The 16,765-nt window shown below is 41.8% G+C and overlaps 1 protein-coding gene across 3 annotated transcripts in view; it reads left to right on the top strand.

Annotated features, from left to right (window-relative positions):
• The window catches only part of cntn4 (contactin 4), a 174,540-nt gene that overhangs the window by 117,208 nt on the left and 40,567 nt on the right, over positions 1 to 16,765 (top strand). For all 3 annotated transcript variants that reach the window (XM_021609437.3, XM_090240932.1, XM_021609440.3), the window contains 2 exons: positions 5,040 to 5,169; positions 6,599 to 6,749. In XM_021609437.3, coding sequence (XP_021465112.1) covers positions 5,040 to 5,169; positions 6,599 to 6,749 — 281 coding nt within the window. The remainder of the gene's footprint in view (positions 1 to 5,039; positions 5,170 to 6,598; positions 6,750 to 16,765) is intronic.

The raw sequence follows: 16,765 nt of genomic DNA, 5'->3' as shown, positions 1-16,765 counted from the left end.
ATTTCAAGGCCTACCTTCAAACTCAGTGCCTCTTTTCTTGACATCATGGGAAAATTAAAAGAAATCAGCCGAGACCTCAGAAAAAATGTTGTAGACCTCCACAAGTCTGGTTCATCATTGGGAGCAATTTCCAAATGCCTGAAAGTACCAAGTTCATTTGTACAAACAATAGAACGCAAGTATAAAAACTATGGGACCTCGCAGCCATCATACCGCTCAGGAAGGAGATGCGTTCTGTCTCCTAGAAAATAATGTACGTTTGTGCGAAAAGTGCAAATCAATCCCAGAACTACAGCAAAGGACCCTGTGAAGATGCTGGAGGAAACCGATACAAAAGTATCGATATCCACAGTAAAACGAGTCCTATATTGACATAACCTGAAAGCCTGCTCAGCAAGGAAGAAGCCACTGCTCCAAAACCGCCATTAAAAAAAACAGACTACGGTTTGCAACTGCAGATGGGGACAAAGATTGTACTTTTTGGAGAAATGTCCTCTGGTTTGATGAAACAAAAATAGAACTGTTTGGCAATATTGACCATTGTTATGTTTGGAGGAAAAAGGGGTATGCTTGCAAACCGAAGAATACCATCCCAACCGTGAAGCACGGGGGTGGCGGCATCATGTTATGGGGGTGCTTTGCTGCAAGAGGGACTGGTGCACTTCACAAAATAGATTATGTAGATATTTTGAAGTAACATCTCAAGACATCAGTCAGGAAGTTAAAGCTTGGTCGCAAATGGGTCTTCCAAATGGACAATGTCCTCAAGCACACTTACAAAGTTGTGGCAAAATGGCTTAACGACAACAAACTTTATTTTTTCTTTAAGCAATGTTTTTTATTCTTGACACTCTTCTGTAAAGCCCAGCTCTGGAGTGTATGGCTAAAAGTGGTCCTAAGGACAGATACAGGGTTCTCTTTGGTCTCTTTGTTGCCTCCCTGATTAATGCGCTCCTTGCCTGGTCTGTGGTGGGCGGCCCTCTCTTGGCAGGTTTGTTGTGGTGCCATGTTCTTTCATTTTTTAAATAATGGATTTAATGGTGCTCCGTGGGATGTTCAAAGTTTGGGATATTTTTTTTTATAACCCAACCCTGATCTGTACTTCTCCACAACTTTTTCCCTGACCTGTTTGGAGAGCTCCTTGGTCTTCATGGTGTCGCCTGCTTGGTGGTGCCCCTTGCTTAGTGGTGTTGCAGACTCTGGCGCCTTTCAGAACAGGTGTATATATACTGAGATCATGTGACACTTAGAATGCACACAGGTGGACTTTATTTCACTAAATATGTGACTTCTGAAGGTAATTGGTTGCACCAGATCTTATTTAGGGGCTTCACAGCAAAGAGGGTGAATACATATGCACGCATCAATTTTATGTTTTTTACGTTTTAGAATTTTTTGAAACAAGTTATTTTTTACATTTCACCTCACCAAATTTGGACTATTTTTTGTATGTCCATTACATGAAATCCATATAGAATATTCATTTAAATTACAGGTTGTAATGCAACAAAATAGGAAAATTGCCAAGGGGGATGAATACTTTTGCAAGACACTGTAGGGGTGCTGAGGGTTCTGCAGAATATCCCCTCCCCCCAAAAAACCTCACGTTAATCCATTACACAACAAAATGAGGAAAAAGTCAAGGGGTATGAATACATTCTGTAGGCACGGTATATTCTTCTTACTATAAAATCCTATAATACAAAAAAAAGATGACACAGGATTTATAAGCATATCTTGCCAGTGGGCCAACTTATATTTTGTTCTTCTGAATGACATTTTCTTCATACAGTATCATATTTCTTTAGTCCTGGCTAAAATAAATAATGCATTTATTTTGATGGTGCATTACATTGATTTATTTTACTTTTTTAAAATGTAGATGTTCCAAAGGCATCAGAGACCTGTATGCGGATTGCATGCATGGAGGCCTGGAGACTCTAAATGTGTTTATGTTAATTAATTGTCAATTACCGTGAGACTGGCCACCTTTTGCATGACAATAACCCGTTGACAAAATGTCATGTCCGCCACAGCCCTACAGTATCTGTGATAAGAGGTGACAGTGTTCATTTTGGAGTAGGATTTCCTTAATATGGACATAATAAATGGGAGGATTAGTAATGCACTTCAATTAATAGATGAATCAAGCAGAGTTGGTCCATTGTTTGAAATGTCCCCATCAAATGGTGCAGCCTCATCAATCTAATAACTAATGGAGGGAGAGCAGGAACGGGGAAGATGTACCATGCGCAGTGATTCATTACAGTAAATCAATGGGGACCTTTTCTGCTTCTCCTGCTCGTTTGGACATTTGAGCTGACTGCAAGGGCTTATGATATTACCTTCATTTTTCAAATAACTTCCGGTGACACTTTATTTGGCTAATCCCAAGTGGATGGCTTGTAGATGTTCATTAGAATACCTTTCAACAACATTCCAACTAACTACAGTATCTACTAACCGTAACCCTTACCCTAACCCTTATTCTAAACCTAAACCTAACCTTAACCTTTACCTTAGCAAGCAGTTGCTTATCGGCAAATAATTTGCTGATAGTATAACCATCTGTAGATCATCTATATGGGACTATTAAAAAAAAGTGTAATTTAACTTCCCAAGTTTGGTCAGTAGTTAAAGTGCATGGGCACACAGTAGGGTATGAATAGTTCTGATACTGTCAGTAATGCAAATGCATTTCTCATACCAGCCAAAACGGACAACAATTAAACACCAAATTCAATGCATCTCAAAAACCGCCATGACAGACGTTTGTTTGTGACATCAATCGAGTCATACGGCTTGTTGTTTATACTCTCCTATATCAAATGAAGTGACCTGGTAGTGTTGGCAATGACATTGCCAATCATTTTCCATTCAGCAGAAGTTGTGCAGATGGTCCCCCCAGGTCCCCAAATGAAAAACTGCTGATTTAAGAGGAATGTCATGCTTAATTAATAGCAGCCCGTAAATGGAGTGCGTTCCACACAAAGACCGATATAAGCCACCACCGTTCTGCTGCTCTCGCCAGCAGGCACATTCGCCTCTGTGCATCCAGCTAGCAGCAAGTCACTAAGCATCATCAAAATTCACAACGCGACCTGCTCAAACACGGGCTTAGCTACTGATGTTTCAATGAGGACAGCTCCTCTTTTCATGTGACAGTACCTTAATCCCGTCAGACTGGAGCCACACCAAGCTGACACCCCTATGGAAATGTGCTTTAATGACATTAATGGTAGGCCTTTTGAAAACAGAGGAGATGAAGGGAAGCGGGGAGCATGTAGCACCAAGTGCACTGACAAAAAGCCCTACCCTTAAAAACTGGTGTCGGTTTTAATGCCGTTCTGGGAATAGACACTCCGTGGCCAAAAGTATGTGGACACCTCCTTGTCGAACATCTCATTCCAAAATCGTGGGCATTAACATGGAGTTGGTCACCCCCTTTGCTGCTATAACAGCCTCCACTCGTCTGGGAAGGCTTTCCACTAGATGTTGGAACATTGCTGCTGGAATTTGCTTCCATTCTGTCACAAGAGCATTAGTGAGGTCGGGCACTGAAGCGGGCACTTAGGCGATTAGGATTGGCTCGCAGTCGGCGTTCCAATTCATCCCATAGGTGTTCAATGAGGTTGAGGTCGGGGCTCTGTGCAGGCCAGTCAAGTTCTTCCACACCGATCTCGTTAAACCATTTCTGTATGGACCTCGCTTTGTGCACTAGACCATTGTCATGCTGAAACAGGAAAGGGTCTTCCCAAACTGTTGCCACAAAGTTGGAAGCAGAGAATTGTCTAGAATGTTATTGTATGCTGTAGCATGAAGATTTCCCTTCACTGGAACTAAGGGGCCTAGCCCGAACCATGCAAAACAGCCACAGACCTCCTACACCAAACTTTACAGTTGGGGCAGGTAGCGTTCTCCTGGCATCCGCCAAACCCAGATTTGGTCATCGGACTGCCAGATGGTGAAGCATAATTAATCACTTCAAAGAACGCGTTTCCACTGCTCTAGATTCCAATGACGGCGAGCTTTACACCATTCTATTTTGATCTTAGGCTTGTCGGCTATGGAAACTCATTTCATGAAGCTCCTGACAAACAGTTATTGTGCTGACATTGCTTCCAGAGGCAGCTTGGAACTCGGTAGTGAGTGTTGCAACCGAGAACAAATGATTTTTACGTACTACGCACTTGGCAGTCCCGTTCTTGTGTGGTCTACCACTTCACGGCTGAGCCGTTGTTGCTCCTAGACATTTCCACTTCACAATGACAGCACTTACAGTTGACCAGGGCAGCCCTAGCAGGGCAGAAATTTGATCAACTGACTTGTTGGAAAGGTGGCATGGTAACATGTTGAAAGTCTCTGAGCTCTTCAGTAAGGCCATTCTATTGCCAATGTTTGTCTATGGAGATTGCATGGGTGTGTGGTTGATTTTATATATGGCGTGGCTGAAGTTCAAATATGTAAACATACCTTGACGATAAAGATGCTAAGTGTCTGGGTTTTAGTGCATTAAACCCACTTAGGCTAATACGCCTGTTTATTTTGATGGGCCAGTCACAAGAGCTGTATCTCCTTCACTAAGATGGCAGGAATCTGCTATTCACAGTGGCTCAGTGCAGTGTGGGATCTGCAGTGTACATAACAGCATACATACAGTACTTAGTATGTATAGGGCACACTGTACCTATCAGGAAACCAATTTTCACATGCAGCATAGCTCTGATAAGATATTCCTAATCCTCACATCCAGTCCTCATGCTGAAGGGGAAACAGGTCCATTGGTGCAGCCAGAGATATAAATAGGGCATGGTTTTATTCCACTCTCATAAACATGCAGATTGATTAGGGTCATTTTCTGCTAGCCTGCCTCCCTCCACCCAACCCCCTCCCTCCATTAGTGATGAAAACCTAGATTTATTGCCACGTCCGTCACTGCCACACTATAATTCACTGGCACATTGGCTGCATGCTTTTATGTAAATGAGCAATCGCAATAAGGCATATCAAAAAGCATGTCTCTGTCTCTCTGTTCATAGGAGCGCATACAGGTTGCCAATGGGCTGTTGTCAATCAGCCGACTGACGCTGTCCGATATTGGAATGTATCAATGTGTGGCTGGAAACAAGCATGGGGAGGTCTACTCCAATGCAGAGCTCAAAGTCATAGGTAAGGCAATGCAAGGTGTGTGGGTGTACGTGCCTGACAGCGTACATGCCGGTGCATGTATTGTATGTTGTACAGTATGCACGTTTGTTGTGTGCATGTTTTAGTGTCATAGGTAGTTTGTTTTTCCGCTCTCTACCATCGCAGTGTGACCTCTAGCTTCTCTGTGATTGCCTCCTAATTAAAAGGCATTCATTAAAAGATGAATGCACTGGGGTGCTGTTGATGTATGGCCATGCCACTGTGCTCCCAAGTCCCACCCATCTGCCCTGTCAGTCCTGTTCCTCTGGACCCTGTTCCCTGGCACAGGGCTGGCCTTCAGCTCTCCCTCTCGAAACCCATCTCCCACCACTCTTCATCATTGTTTTGCCATTGATTGGAATTAGATCCAACACAGCCAAAGATCCCAGGTTGAATTAAACATGGAGGAGGTAAAAACGTCATTGACAGCCCCTGGCACTAATTGAAGTGCTTTATAAAAGCAAAGGAAGGGAGGATCCTGGAGCGAAAAGGAGATGATCATCATAGAACTCATTTGAGCTGCAAAACAGACATGACATTTTCCCTTTGTTTTTCTTAGCCGAGAAAAGGATTCCCTGTTTTTTTAAGGAGTGCAGTGTGTTGCACTCTCCTTCCTTCCCTGCCATTTCTACTCAACACATTACACGCCTCACTTTGAAGTAGACAGCAGCCATGCAAGGGTGTATTAAAACCTTTAGGGGTTATACAGATAACGTGCCATTGCATAATTATTTTTTGTTTTGTGCTTTTTTTCAACATGTCTGCCTTTGACTCACTCTCTGTCTAGTCCATACAAGCTGGAGTGTGGAGTTTAGTAATCTCCTTGAGCCTTGTTTACACTGGCTAAGACCTGCTCTATCTCTGGCCAATGACAATGACTATCTCTAGCTCTGGCCAATGACAATGACTATCTCTAGGTCTGGCCAATGACAATGACTATCTCTAGGTCTGGCCAATGACAATGACTATCTCTAGGTCTGGCCAATGACAATGACTATCTCTAGGTCTGGCCAATGACAATGACCATCTCTAGGTCTGGCCAATGACAATGACTATCTCTAGGTCTGGCCAATGACAATGACTATCTCTAGGTCTGGCCAATGACAATGACTATCTCTAGGTCTGGCCAATGACAATGACTATCTCTAGGTCTGGCCAATGACAATGACTATCTCTAGGTCTGGCCAATGACAATGACTATTCCCTTGATGTATATGTTGTTATTTCCTGTGACACCACCAGGTAAAGACTCTGGACCCAGTATACTAAGGCCCTGAGGTTCTCCTAGTTCAGGTCATGTGTTCAGGATAAACTCATGTCTTTACGCTCATGTCATACATGTTGAAAGTTAAACATTAAAAGTAAAGGGGAAGGGACGTGTTGAGTTTTTAACATGCATGTGTTGTCTTAGCTGTTGCCCCAGATTTCTCCCAGAGCCAGCTGAGGAGCCACACAATGGTGAAGGAGGGAGGAGATGTGCTGATGGAGTGCAGGCCCAAAATGTCCCCCTGGGGTGGGATCTCCTGGAGGAAGGGCAGTGAGACTCTACAAGAGAGCAACAGGTAAGCGAACAATCTCTCTCTCTCTCTCGTTATTAGGTAATCCCTCTCTCATAATGGGGTTGATTTCCTAAACACTGTGGTTACTGTGGGATTTGTTCTGGTATGGTACCCCAGAGGCTATGTTTACTGTATGGTTACCTTTCCCGGCTCTGTAGCTTGATATTATATATCTGGTCATATTAGTGATTGTATTCCTCAATGTTACAGAGTCCCTCCTTGACTGCTTTGGGTTAAAATACATTTTGGAAGTAACGTCTCTGTCTGCTTCAGATGTAGACTCCCGTAGGCCAGTGTTAATTTTGCCAACAATAACTAAGACGAAAAATATTAGTCAATGACCTATATTTCCTGAAGAAATTGAATGACGACAATGAGACAAGATGCCATGAGGAAAAAAGACAACTATTCTAAGTGACTTTTCATTTGAGATGACAAGAGGAGAATTCCATGCGAGACTAATGGACAGAATTTGACAGGAAGCTCCTTTTCATCTGTTTTTTCCAATCATAAGCAAGCATACCTTTGCAGAATATAATGCAAACCTGTCGTTGGTCTTTTAGTTAAAAAGGCTGATTGAGCTGATATACAGTATCCACAGACATTTCAATTGTAACAGTAATGTTTACTGTCTCTTACTTTCGTATTGCCTGTTTTAGCTTTTTTCCAATTAGCTTTTTCCCGTGTGGAAATACTAAATCTATTTGCTAAATATTAGGTAATATACAGTAATAATTTGAACATTGTTGGAAATGCTCAGATTCTCCCCTTTTAAGGGAATCACTGTAATTTACTTCATCACAAGGTGGAGAAAAACCTTAGGCCTAAATGGTTAAACCTGTAGCCAATAGCAAGGGAAAGGGGAATACCTAGTCAGTTGTACAACTGAAATGTGTCATCTGTATTTAAACCAACCCCTCTGAATCAGAGAGGTGCAGGGGGCTGCCTTAATCAACATCCATGGCTCCTGGGTAACAGTGGGTTAACTGTCTAGCTCAGGGGCAGAACAACATATTTTTACCTTGTTAGCTCTGTGATTCGAGACAGAAACCTTTCAGTTACTGACCCAACTCTCTAACCACTAGGCTACCTGCCATCACTGGATAGAAGGCCTAGTTGGTCAAGGCTATCTTAATGTGCACATAGAAGTTGGAGGTAAAAAAAATGCACAGAGGAAAATGTGACTAACATAACAGTGACTAAAACAAGACTAAAATTGTCCAGAGTTTTATTTGGCTGATAATAACTAAAACTATGAAGGCTGAAATAACTCAAATGAAATCTAAAATATCTGACACAATTCAACACTGCCGTAGACCTACATTCAGTAAGGTTTTCAAGTCACTTAGTGTACAAAACATTAACACCTTCCTAATTGCACCCCCTTTTGTCCTCAGAACAGCCTCAATTCGTCAGAGCATGGACTACACTGTGTCGAAAACGTGCCACAGGGATGCTGGCCCATGTTTACTCCAATGCTTCCCACAGTTGTGTCAAGTTGGCTGAATGTCCTTTGGGGGGTGTGGACCATTCTTGATACACACGGGAAATTGTTGAGCGTTAAAAACTCAGCAGCGTCGTAGTTCTTGACACAAACCGGTGTGCCTGGCACCTACTACCATATCCCGTTCAAAGGCACTTAAATATTTTGTCTTGCCCATTCACCCTCTGAATGGCACACATGTCCATGTCTCAGTTGTCTCAAGGCTTAAAAATCCTTCTATAACCTGCCTCCACCCCTTCATCTACACTGATTTAAGTGAATATAACAAGTGACATCAATAATGGATATGTTTGGAATGGAGAGTTGTGTTGATTGATTTGGGGTTTTGCACTGCTGTGACACTGTTATATGTTCCAATGGGATGATTAATTCAACAGCAGTGGCTATATTACGGTTGAATGGATGGATGTTTCCTTGTAACCCTGTTGAGATAGTGTATATGTTTCCTAACATCAATAAGGGATCATATCTTTTACCTGGATTCACCTGGTCAGTCTTTATCATGGAAAGAGCAGGTGCTCCTAATGTTTTGTACACTCAGTATATAATGCCTGGTGTAATTCACAGTGTAGATGTACACCACAAACAAACCAGTGTCAGTACTGAAGGTATAATTGGTTTGGCCAGTACTTATGGGTGTCCCGATATGCCCCTCGCTGTGCACAGTCCGGGTGCTAATCAAGCACTTTTCGCCCTCTGTGGGGGTGTGTGGGTGACTATACCAGTCACTGTCTGCTGACAGGACGCGCTTTTCTGGGCTAAAGTGTTAACTGCTAACAGTGACAGGAGAGTAGGGTGTGTGTGTGTGTGTGTGTGTGTGTGTGTGTGTGTGTGTGTGTGTGTGTGTGGCATCAGGGGTCTGGTCAGCCAGGCTGCACCCCTTTTTGTGGCACAACTCTGACAGCAGGACTGTGTGCACAGTGTCTGGCACGTCTTGTCAGAGTTTACATATACACAAAGAAGTGTTGTCGCTAAACAAAGTGGCCCTGCATTTGCATAGTGGTTGCGCTGCTTGTGCCCTTCATTTGCCCTGTATACTTATGTATGTGATGCTGTCTCCCTAGCAGACTGATCAAGGCTGGAATTCTGAAGCACATCAGGTTTTATTAATAAAATATTTCTCTTTCGTCATCCCTCTTGAACTGACAGCTAGAATCTTGGTTGAACTGTGAGGTAGCAACGGATTACACACCCGAAAAAAAACGAGGGTTCCTCAAAGTTTCTTTGGGAAGAGTGATGGTTCTACTGACTAAAAAGAACTGACCCAAAGAACCATTTGAGCCATTCAATGTCTCTTTGCAGTTCAAGAAAGGGTTCTTTGCTCTTTTGGTGATAATTCAAATGTGGGGGTGGCGGTTTATTCGATTATTTTTGAGGCGCTGATTTGCTCACAGCTCTTTTTTGTGCAACCGTGAGTGAGAGTGTCATTCCAACATCTAATCTGTTGTGTTGTGCCAGTACATGTTATATATGGCAATCCCAGTGTAGGTGTCTTACCTATAGCCTTGTGTCAATTGAGAATGGGTGACTAAGTCAGTAGTTCTCAATTCTCTCCCAGCTGTTCCAGAGCTAGCACCCCTGATTCATCCTACGGTATGGCATTTTAACAATACACTATCAAGCCAGAATAAAACAACTCTGTGTTGTTCTACAAAGAAACTTTGATGATTGAGAAAGGTTCTCTAAAGAACCATAAAAAGGAGTTCTATTTAGACCCAAGAAGCATTGTAACCATAGAGGAACCCTTTTTTGGTGCTAAATAAATATAAACCTTTTTAATGGTTCTTCATAGCACTGTAGATGTTCCTTTTAGAACCTTATGAACACGGTTCTCTATAGAACCTTCAAAAAAATATATAGCATATAGCACCAAAAAAAGGGTTCCACGATGGTTACAAGCCAATAGAATCATTTTGTTTTTAGCGTGTATGCTTTTCCCTTTCCATGGTTTCCAACACAGATATCCACTGAGCTACAGTAACTGATCATTTTGATTTAACATCCTGCTCGTAGCCTATGGATATGTTTGGAATGGAGAGTTTTGTTGATTGATTTGGTGTTTTGCACTGCTGTGACACTGTTATATGTTCCAATGGGATGATTAATTCAACAGCAGTGGCTACATTACGGTTGAATGGATGGATGTTTCCTTGTAACCCTGTTCTTCCCTGCTGTTTTGTGGTTCCTTGTTGTTTCACTATGAGCTTGTTAGAAGTAGATAGATAGTTGAGATATACTGTAAATGTTTGCTGTAGTGGAGAGGCCTACCAGAACTCATATACTGTGTGGTATTTTAATGTTCTGATCGGGACTTGTTGGAAGCAAAGACAAAAGTGGATTATTACATCTGGACCAGTGCCCCATAAACACAATCTATCATAATAATATGCTATTCACAAAGTGAATTATATTACAATACCTCTAGGTCTGTGTTCTTGTGGAGTCCTGAATTGAACTTGAAAAGTAAATTGTCATGCTTTTTACTTTGTAAATGCTATTCAGCGCAGACCACCTCTTTGACACAGAGGTAATTAAAAAGAAAAATGTGCAGATAACACGTTTGCTCGCATCTGTCCCAGGTTGTATTGTGCTGGATGAAATCTTGTCAGGATGCTGGATTGCATTGTCAATAGGTGGAACCCTGCCAAATTACTTTTTTGCAGAACTGAAAAAATGTGTGAGGCATTGAATGTGTTGTCTCTACTCTTTCTTTCTTTCTTTCTTTCTTTCTTTCTCCTTCGCCCATATTCCACTCTCTCTCTCTCTCTCTCTCTCTCTCTTTTTTTTCTTTCTCTCTCTCTTACTCTCTCTCTCTCTATCAGTTTCTCTCTCTCTCGCTATCTCTTCCTCTCTCACCCCAGTCTCATTCTCTCTCTCACACACACACACACGGACACACATTGCTCAGACATACAAACCTACTTTGAGCCCAAGTTGTCCTGCCCTTTCTGGACCGCCCACATCTCATGCTATGGAAGTAATCATCACCTGTTCTTGTCGTCATTTAACATATTGTCTCACTTCGAAAGGACTGTGTTACTGGAGGATGAATGCTTTGATAACCATTGTGATTTAGCGGTAGTTTAAAAAACCTTAACATCATGTAAAGTGAAACTAGTTCACCATGCAAATGAGAGGACCACCACTGCTTTGCTTTGTCCATCCCAGATCGATTAAACCAGTAACACAATTACTGCACTTGAGAGTAATCAATAATCACATTTATTGTTTTGAAAATAAGGTGTGAGCAGGATGTGGCGGTACACCTGCTCAGGAGCGTGCATAATCAAAGGCGGGAGGGGGGTGTGTGTTGTGAACCCCTTTTGTTCAAGATTAATTGGCCTAATTGCGTTAGCGCTCCACTGTGGCTTTAGAGGGAGGGGAGCCAGTGTCACCAGCTGGGTAATCCATCTTCATAGCAGCAGCTCTTTTTTTCTGCAAGAGACCAGCAGAGAGTGGGGTGGGAGGGGGTGGGAGGGGGGAGGGGTTTGTCTTATCTCTCCCAGACAACCCTGCAGGGACCCGGTTTAGATGACATCAGCTGGAACAAAGCAGCTGAGAACGCAGAGCAGGGTCTTGCTGATGAGTGTATAAGTGGGCCGTGTCAGGCAATGGACCGTTGCCTAAAAACATGCCATTTCAATATGTCACCACTGAATTGGAAGAGAGAGAGAAAAAAAAATGTGTTGGCCCCACACACCAGACCCACACACCAGACCCACACACTCAACTGTCTCTGTATGAGTGGCCACCGCCCGCCCGCCGGACGTGCCGACATTCTGTTTTCCCCTCATCTCTTCTCCCTAAATTAAAGGCAGTCTTTCAAAGGGCTGTGTGGAGTTATCTTACACCACAGCAGCACTCGTAGGGGAGAGCCATTTTTTTAATTCAGCATAACTATGTCAAGGGAAATATAGATACGTCAAGGGAAATATAGATATCGTTCTATCAAAGATATCTACATATATTTTGAAACATTGTATATCCCTGGAAATAACCAGAGGTATGTAAACATAACAGTTTTGAAAACATTTAACATAGACTTAAGCCCTGGTGTAACCTCATATCCCAGCGACAATGCCTGGGAAGAAAACACTTCAACTGTGGCCTAGAGGGGGAGCGAACCCCACTGAGGAATGCATTTTTCATCATTTGAATCACACAAAATGCGAGGTGTCTTCAAAATACTATGCATATTATGCATAAAATGGACAAATGTAATCATTATTTGTATGGGGTATATTGATTATCTATTGACTCAACTTGCCCCTTGCTAAGTGGCACAATTTACCCCAAAGCAACCATTTTGACTATATTATCTACAAGGATGCACTTTCATGCTAGGTTTAGGACCTCGTATTGTAGCTTATAGAGACCCCAAAGTATGCATAAAACAGTCTTTAATCAGTCTACTTTGGTGTAGACAGAAGCATCATGAAACCTATAACACAATAAATACATTTTACTTTGTAAAATTCTTCTTCTTTTTTTTTTTACCTAGCTTGCTTATCACTTTTCCCATGTGGTTTCTTCCTTCACGGACTCCATGAAATGATGACCTCTTCCTAAATATTACCTCATCCTGACCTACAAATATTTCAAAATATTTGTTGGTCCTTTGATATAGTTGCTTGGCTTCGGATGGAAGTCTTCAACTGATGTGGTACAGATCAACTGCAGTGTGTTTCGGTGTGCTGTGATGCTGTATCCCATTGTCTGTGAAGCACAGGGGTTTTATTGCCTTGGTGAGATCTGTTTAGTGGCTCTATATTAGTTTTGCTGTAGTATATTGAAGGAGGAAAGAAAAGTAGATTGGTTAGTGTCAGTTAAGAATTACATATGGCAAGTTTATTCAGTCAAAGCCATGGTATGTTCTCATTAAGGCTCAACGTAATGTAGCGCTAACCTTTATCTAATTGCTGTGTAGAATTTTTACTGAAGTTGTACAAATGAAGTACTACATACTACAAGAAGTCCCAGTCAGTGGTGATTGTATTGTATTGTAACGCGTAGGCTTCTGCAAAAATGGCTATATCATGAGCGATACAGTAGATTAAGTTAACTTCCAGAAGATGTCATGCAGAGACCATCTTCTTTTAAACATTAACCTCACTTTAAATCTATTCTTGTAACTTTCACCTTTATTATATGTGGCCAGATGGAATTATTCTACCTTCTTACTGCATAGAACAAGTCACCTTGATTGCTTTGTGCACTTTAAAGAAGTGCACTGTGTTCTGACTTTACAGCTGTTTCTACCACTCTCTCTTGAACTCATAATTGGTGGCTTGTCAGGCCTTGATGCCTGGCCGGGGGTGTTTAACATACAACGCTTGTGGAATATTCTCCCTACATCCCTGTAGAGTGGATAATGGATTGAGTGGTGGAAATGAGGCATAGCAGGGGTTTCTGCGTCAGGGTGTTGACTGTTGACTGCTCCACCATATTGAGGGTGACAGGGACGGGAGTGAGATTGCTCCAGATCTAGCCATGCTTTTGGCCCATCTCTAACCCTTCCTGCAAAGCAAGAGGAAAAGAGATGGCTCTCACATAAATGAAGTGATGTCTGCCAGAGTGAACTCCATTTACAGACCCCATCTGCTATGCCAGACACACTCCAGAATGAATCAATGTCAGGAAGGAAACCAAATGTGGAATGAGTATCAGCACATTTTTATAAGTGTCCACAGAGGAAGCTTGTGATGCATTTACTTACATTGACTTAGTATAAACGATTTTGCACTCAGTCATTACTCAGACATGATTAAGTGTCACACTTGCACTTTTTAAAATGTAATAATGTGATTTTCATCAAACGTTGCTCAAAGTTACATTATGAAATCTTAACATGAAACAGATGCGTTGTTATTAAAGAGAGGGATTAGCCCAGAGCACTGTTTTAGTTTTCATTCATTTCAGTGGTGCCATGCTGTTGTGCTTATTAAAAAACATTGGTTATCATGTTTGAATGTCACTTCGCATTTTTTCTCATCACGTCTCTAATTTCCTCATTTGATTCTAATTGAACATCTGCTTGGAAAAGTGGAGATCTGGATCTCTGCGGAGGTGCTTGTGACAACGTCGCGTTCCGAGTGGAATATTGAGAGGTTCTGCAGCCTAATAAACGTATCTCATTTCCTCACCTTGAAGGGAGGCACACCACCTGATAAGTTGTTTGTGCAGCTTATGGTGCTCATGGTCATTTAGCAATAGACTCTGTCTTCAGAGTCTGGTGTTGGCTGGGCCGGGAATGTCACATGAAGGGGAATGGCCCTCCCACCTGAGGACGAGAGCAGGCTGGAGCTCTGCTGGGGTACACTGACAGCCCCACACAAACACACACACATGTGCACACACACATATGTGTACAGTACATACACACACACACACACACACACACACACACACACACACACACTCCTCCGTGCAGTCTTGATTTCAGCTAAAGTATGTTGTGGCTTTTATCACTTACATAGTTTTAATAGCTGACCTTAACTTGATCTATCAAGATGTGCAGTGCTAGTGCATAGAGGATTCATGTTTATTGAATATTTCCCTCTCCAAAAAAAAGTCAATTAATAAGAAACACATCACATATTTTTTTTTTTAACCTTTATTTTACTAGGCAAGTCAGTTAAGAACAAATTCTTATTTACAATGACGGCCTACCAAAAGGCAAAAGGGCTCCTGCGGGGACAGGGCCTGGGATTAAAAAGAAAACCATAGGACAAAACTGTTGATGTTATATTTCATACAGTATATATTTTATAATTTGACAGATATTTTATGAAGTATTTTTAGACACGTAACTCATGTATTGAGACCAGTGGTAGATTTATCGCTAACACTTTATGTGGATGGTCCATCTGTAGATGCTCTACAGACTATCAGTAACATTTCAACTAACTATCTACTAACCTTAGCCCTAACACTTATCGTAACCCTAAAGGTAACCCTTACCCTAACCCTTATTCTAAACCTAAGCAGTTACTTATCAACAGATAGTTTGAGATAGGTGTAACCGATTAACGCAAAAAACAACATGCCCCTTAATGATCAAGCTTTTTCTGGTCATATCAAGTCAGCTGAACCCTTGTTCCCTATCTTGTAAAGGTTGTAAAACAAGCTCAAGGAAGTTAAGTTGATCGACTTAACCCAAATAAATCTAAACCTGGAGATTTTTGCTGAGATTAGGTCAGAACCCTTTGCTGAGATTAGGTCAGAACCATCTTTACCTGTCCACGTGCCATGTTCTTCTCAACGGGATTATTCTTTATCTGGGAGAGACTGCTGCTGATATCGTTTTTCAAAGGGAGAATGTGCCAGCACAGCACAAGTAATCCATCTTGGTTCCCGACAATTTCTTTGGAACCGGTGTGTGTGTGTGTGTGTGTGCTCCTTATTCCTGAAGGATACCTCAGCCAGCGCATGAGGAGGAGATTAATATCAGTGGAAGGGAATATATTTTGAGAGCAATTTGTGATTAGAGGAAGGATCCTGTAGCAGTACATCCACACAGCCCTCTGTGGACCAGGCAGATAAACACTCCACTCCTTCCAATGCAATTACCAACACAATCCCATCCTGTTCTCCTGTTTCACAGTCGGAAATGAAGACAATGTAAATCGGGAGCTTTGATTAAGACAGCTACCTGTAATAAGTAGTAGCTCTGCACAGCGTTTAATTCATACACATACACTGAGTGTACAAAACATTAGGAACACCTTCCTAATATTGAGTTACACCCCCTTTTGCCCTCAGAACAGCCTCAATTGGCCAGAGCATGCACTCTACAAGGTGTCGAAAGCATTCTACATGATTATGCTGGCCCATGCTGACTCCAATGCTTCCCACGGTTGTGTCAAGTTGGCTGGATACATACAGGAAAGATACATAAAGGAAACTTTTGATTGTGAAAAACCCAGCAGCAATGCAGTTCTTGACACACCCAAACCGGTGCACCTGGCGCCTACTACCATACTCCATTCAAAGGCACTTAAATATTTTGTCTTGTCCATTCACACTCTGAATGGCACACATGCACAATCCATGTCTCAATTGTCTCAAGGCATGAAAATCATTCTTTAACCTATTCTTTAACCTCCTCCCCTTAATCTACTACACCAGGGATGAACAATTTTTGTAGGCCCGCGGTCCAATTTTTTAAATACATTTTTAAAACAAATTTTCATTGTTGTCTGTGTGTTTTTTGGGGGAAGTCAGTCAGGGTCACAAGTTACTGTTGAGATTTATAATAATAGAATACACAAGGTGCAATTTATAAATTTAGTTGTGCATCAGCAGCCACTCAATTAGCCAATGTCAGCTACATTTTTTTTATTGGTAAATTAGTCTAGCGGCCAGCTACCTAAACTTGTAGTAAGCATGATCGAATTACTATTTACTATAGAATTGTATAACTGAGTGAAATGAGTTATATTATTGTCAAATCTCCTCTCCGCCCCATGGGAAAATGTGAAGAATTCAGGAAATTAACTTTAAAACAAAAAATGTT

This window comes from Oncorhynchus mykiss, chromosome 7 (genome assembly GCF_057628025.1).
Source record: "Oncorhynchus mykiss isolate SJ-2025 chromosome 7, ASM5762802v1, whole genome shotgun sequence".
NCBI lineage: Eukaryota > Metazoa > Chordata > Actinopteri > Salmoniformes > Salmonidae > Oncorhynchus > Oncorhynchus mykiss.
This window is presented reverse-complemented; position numbering and strand designations above follow the sequence as displayed.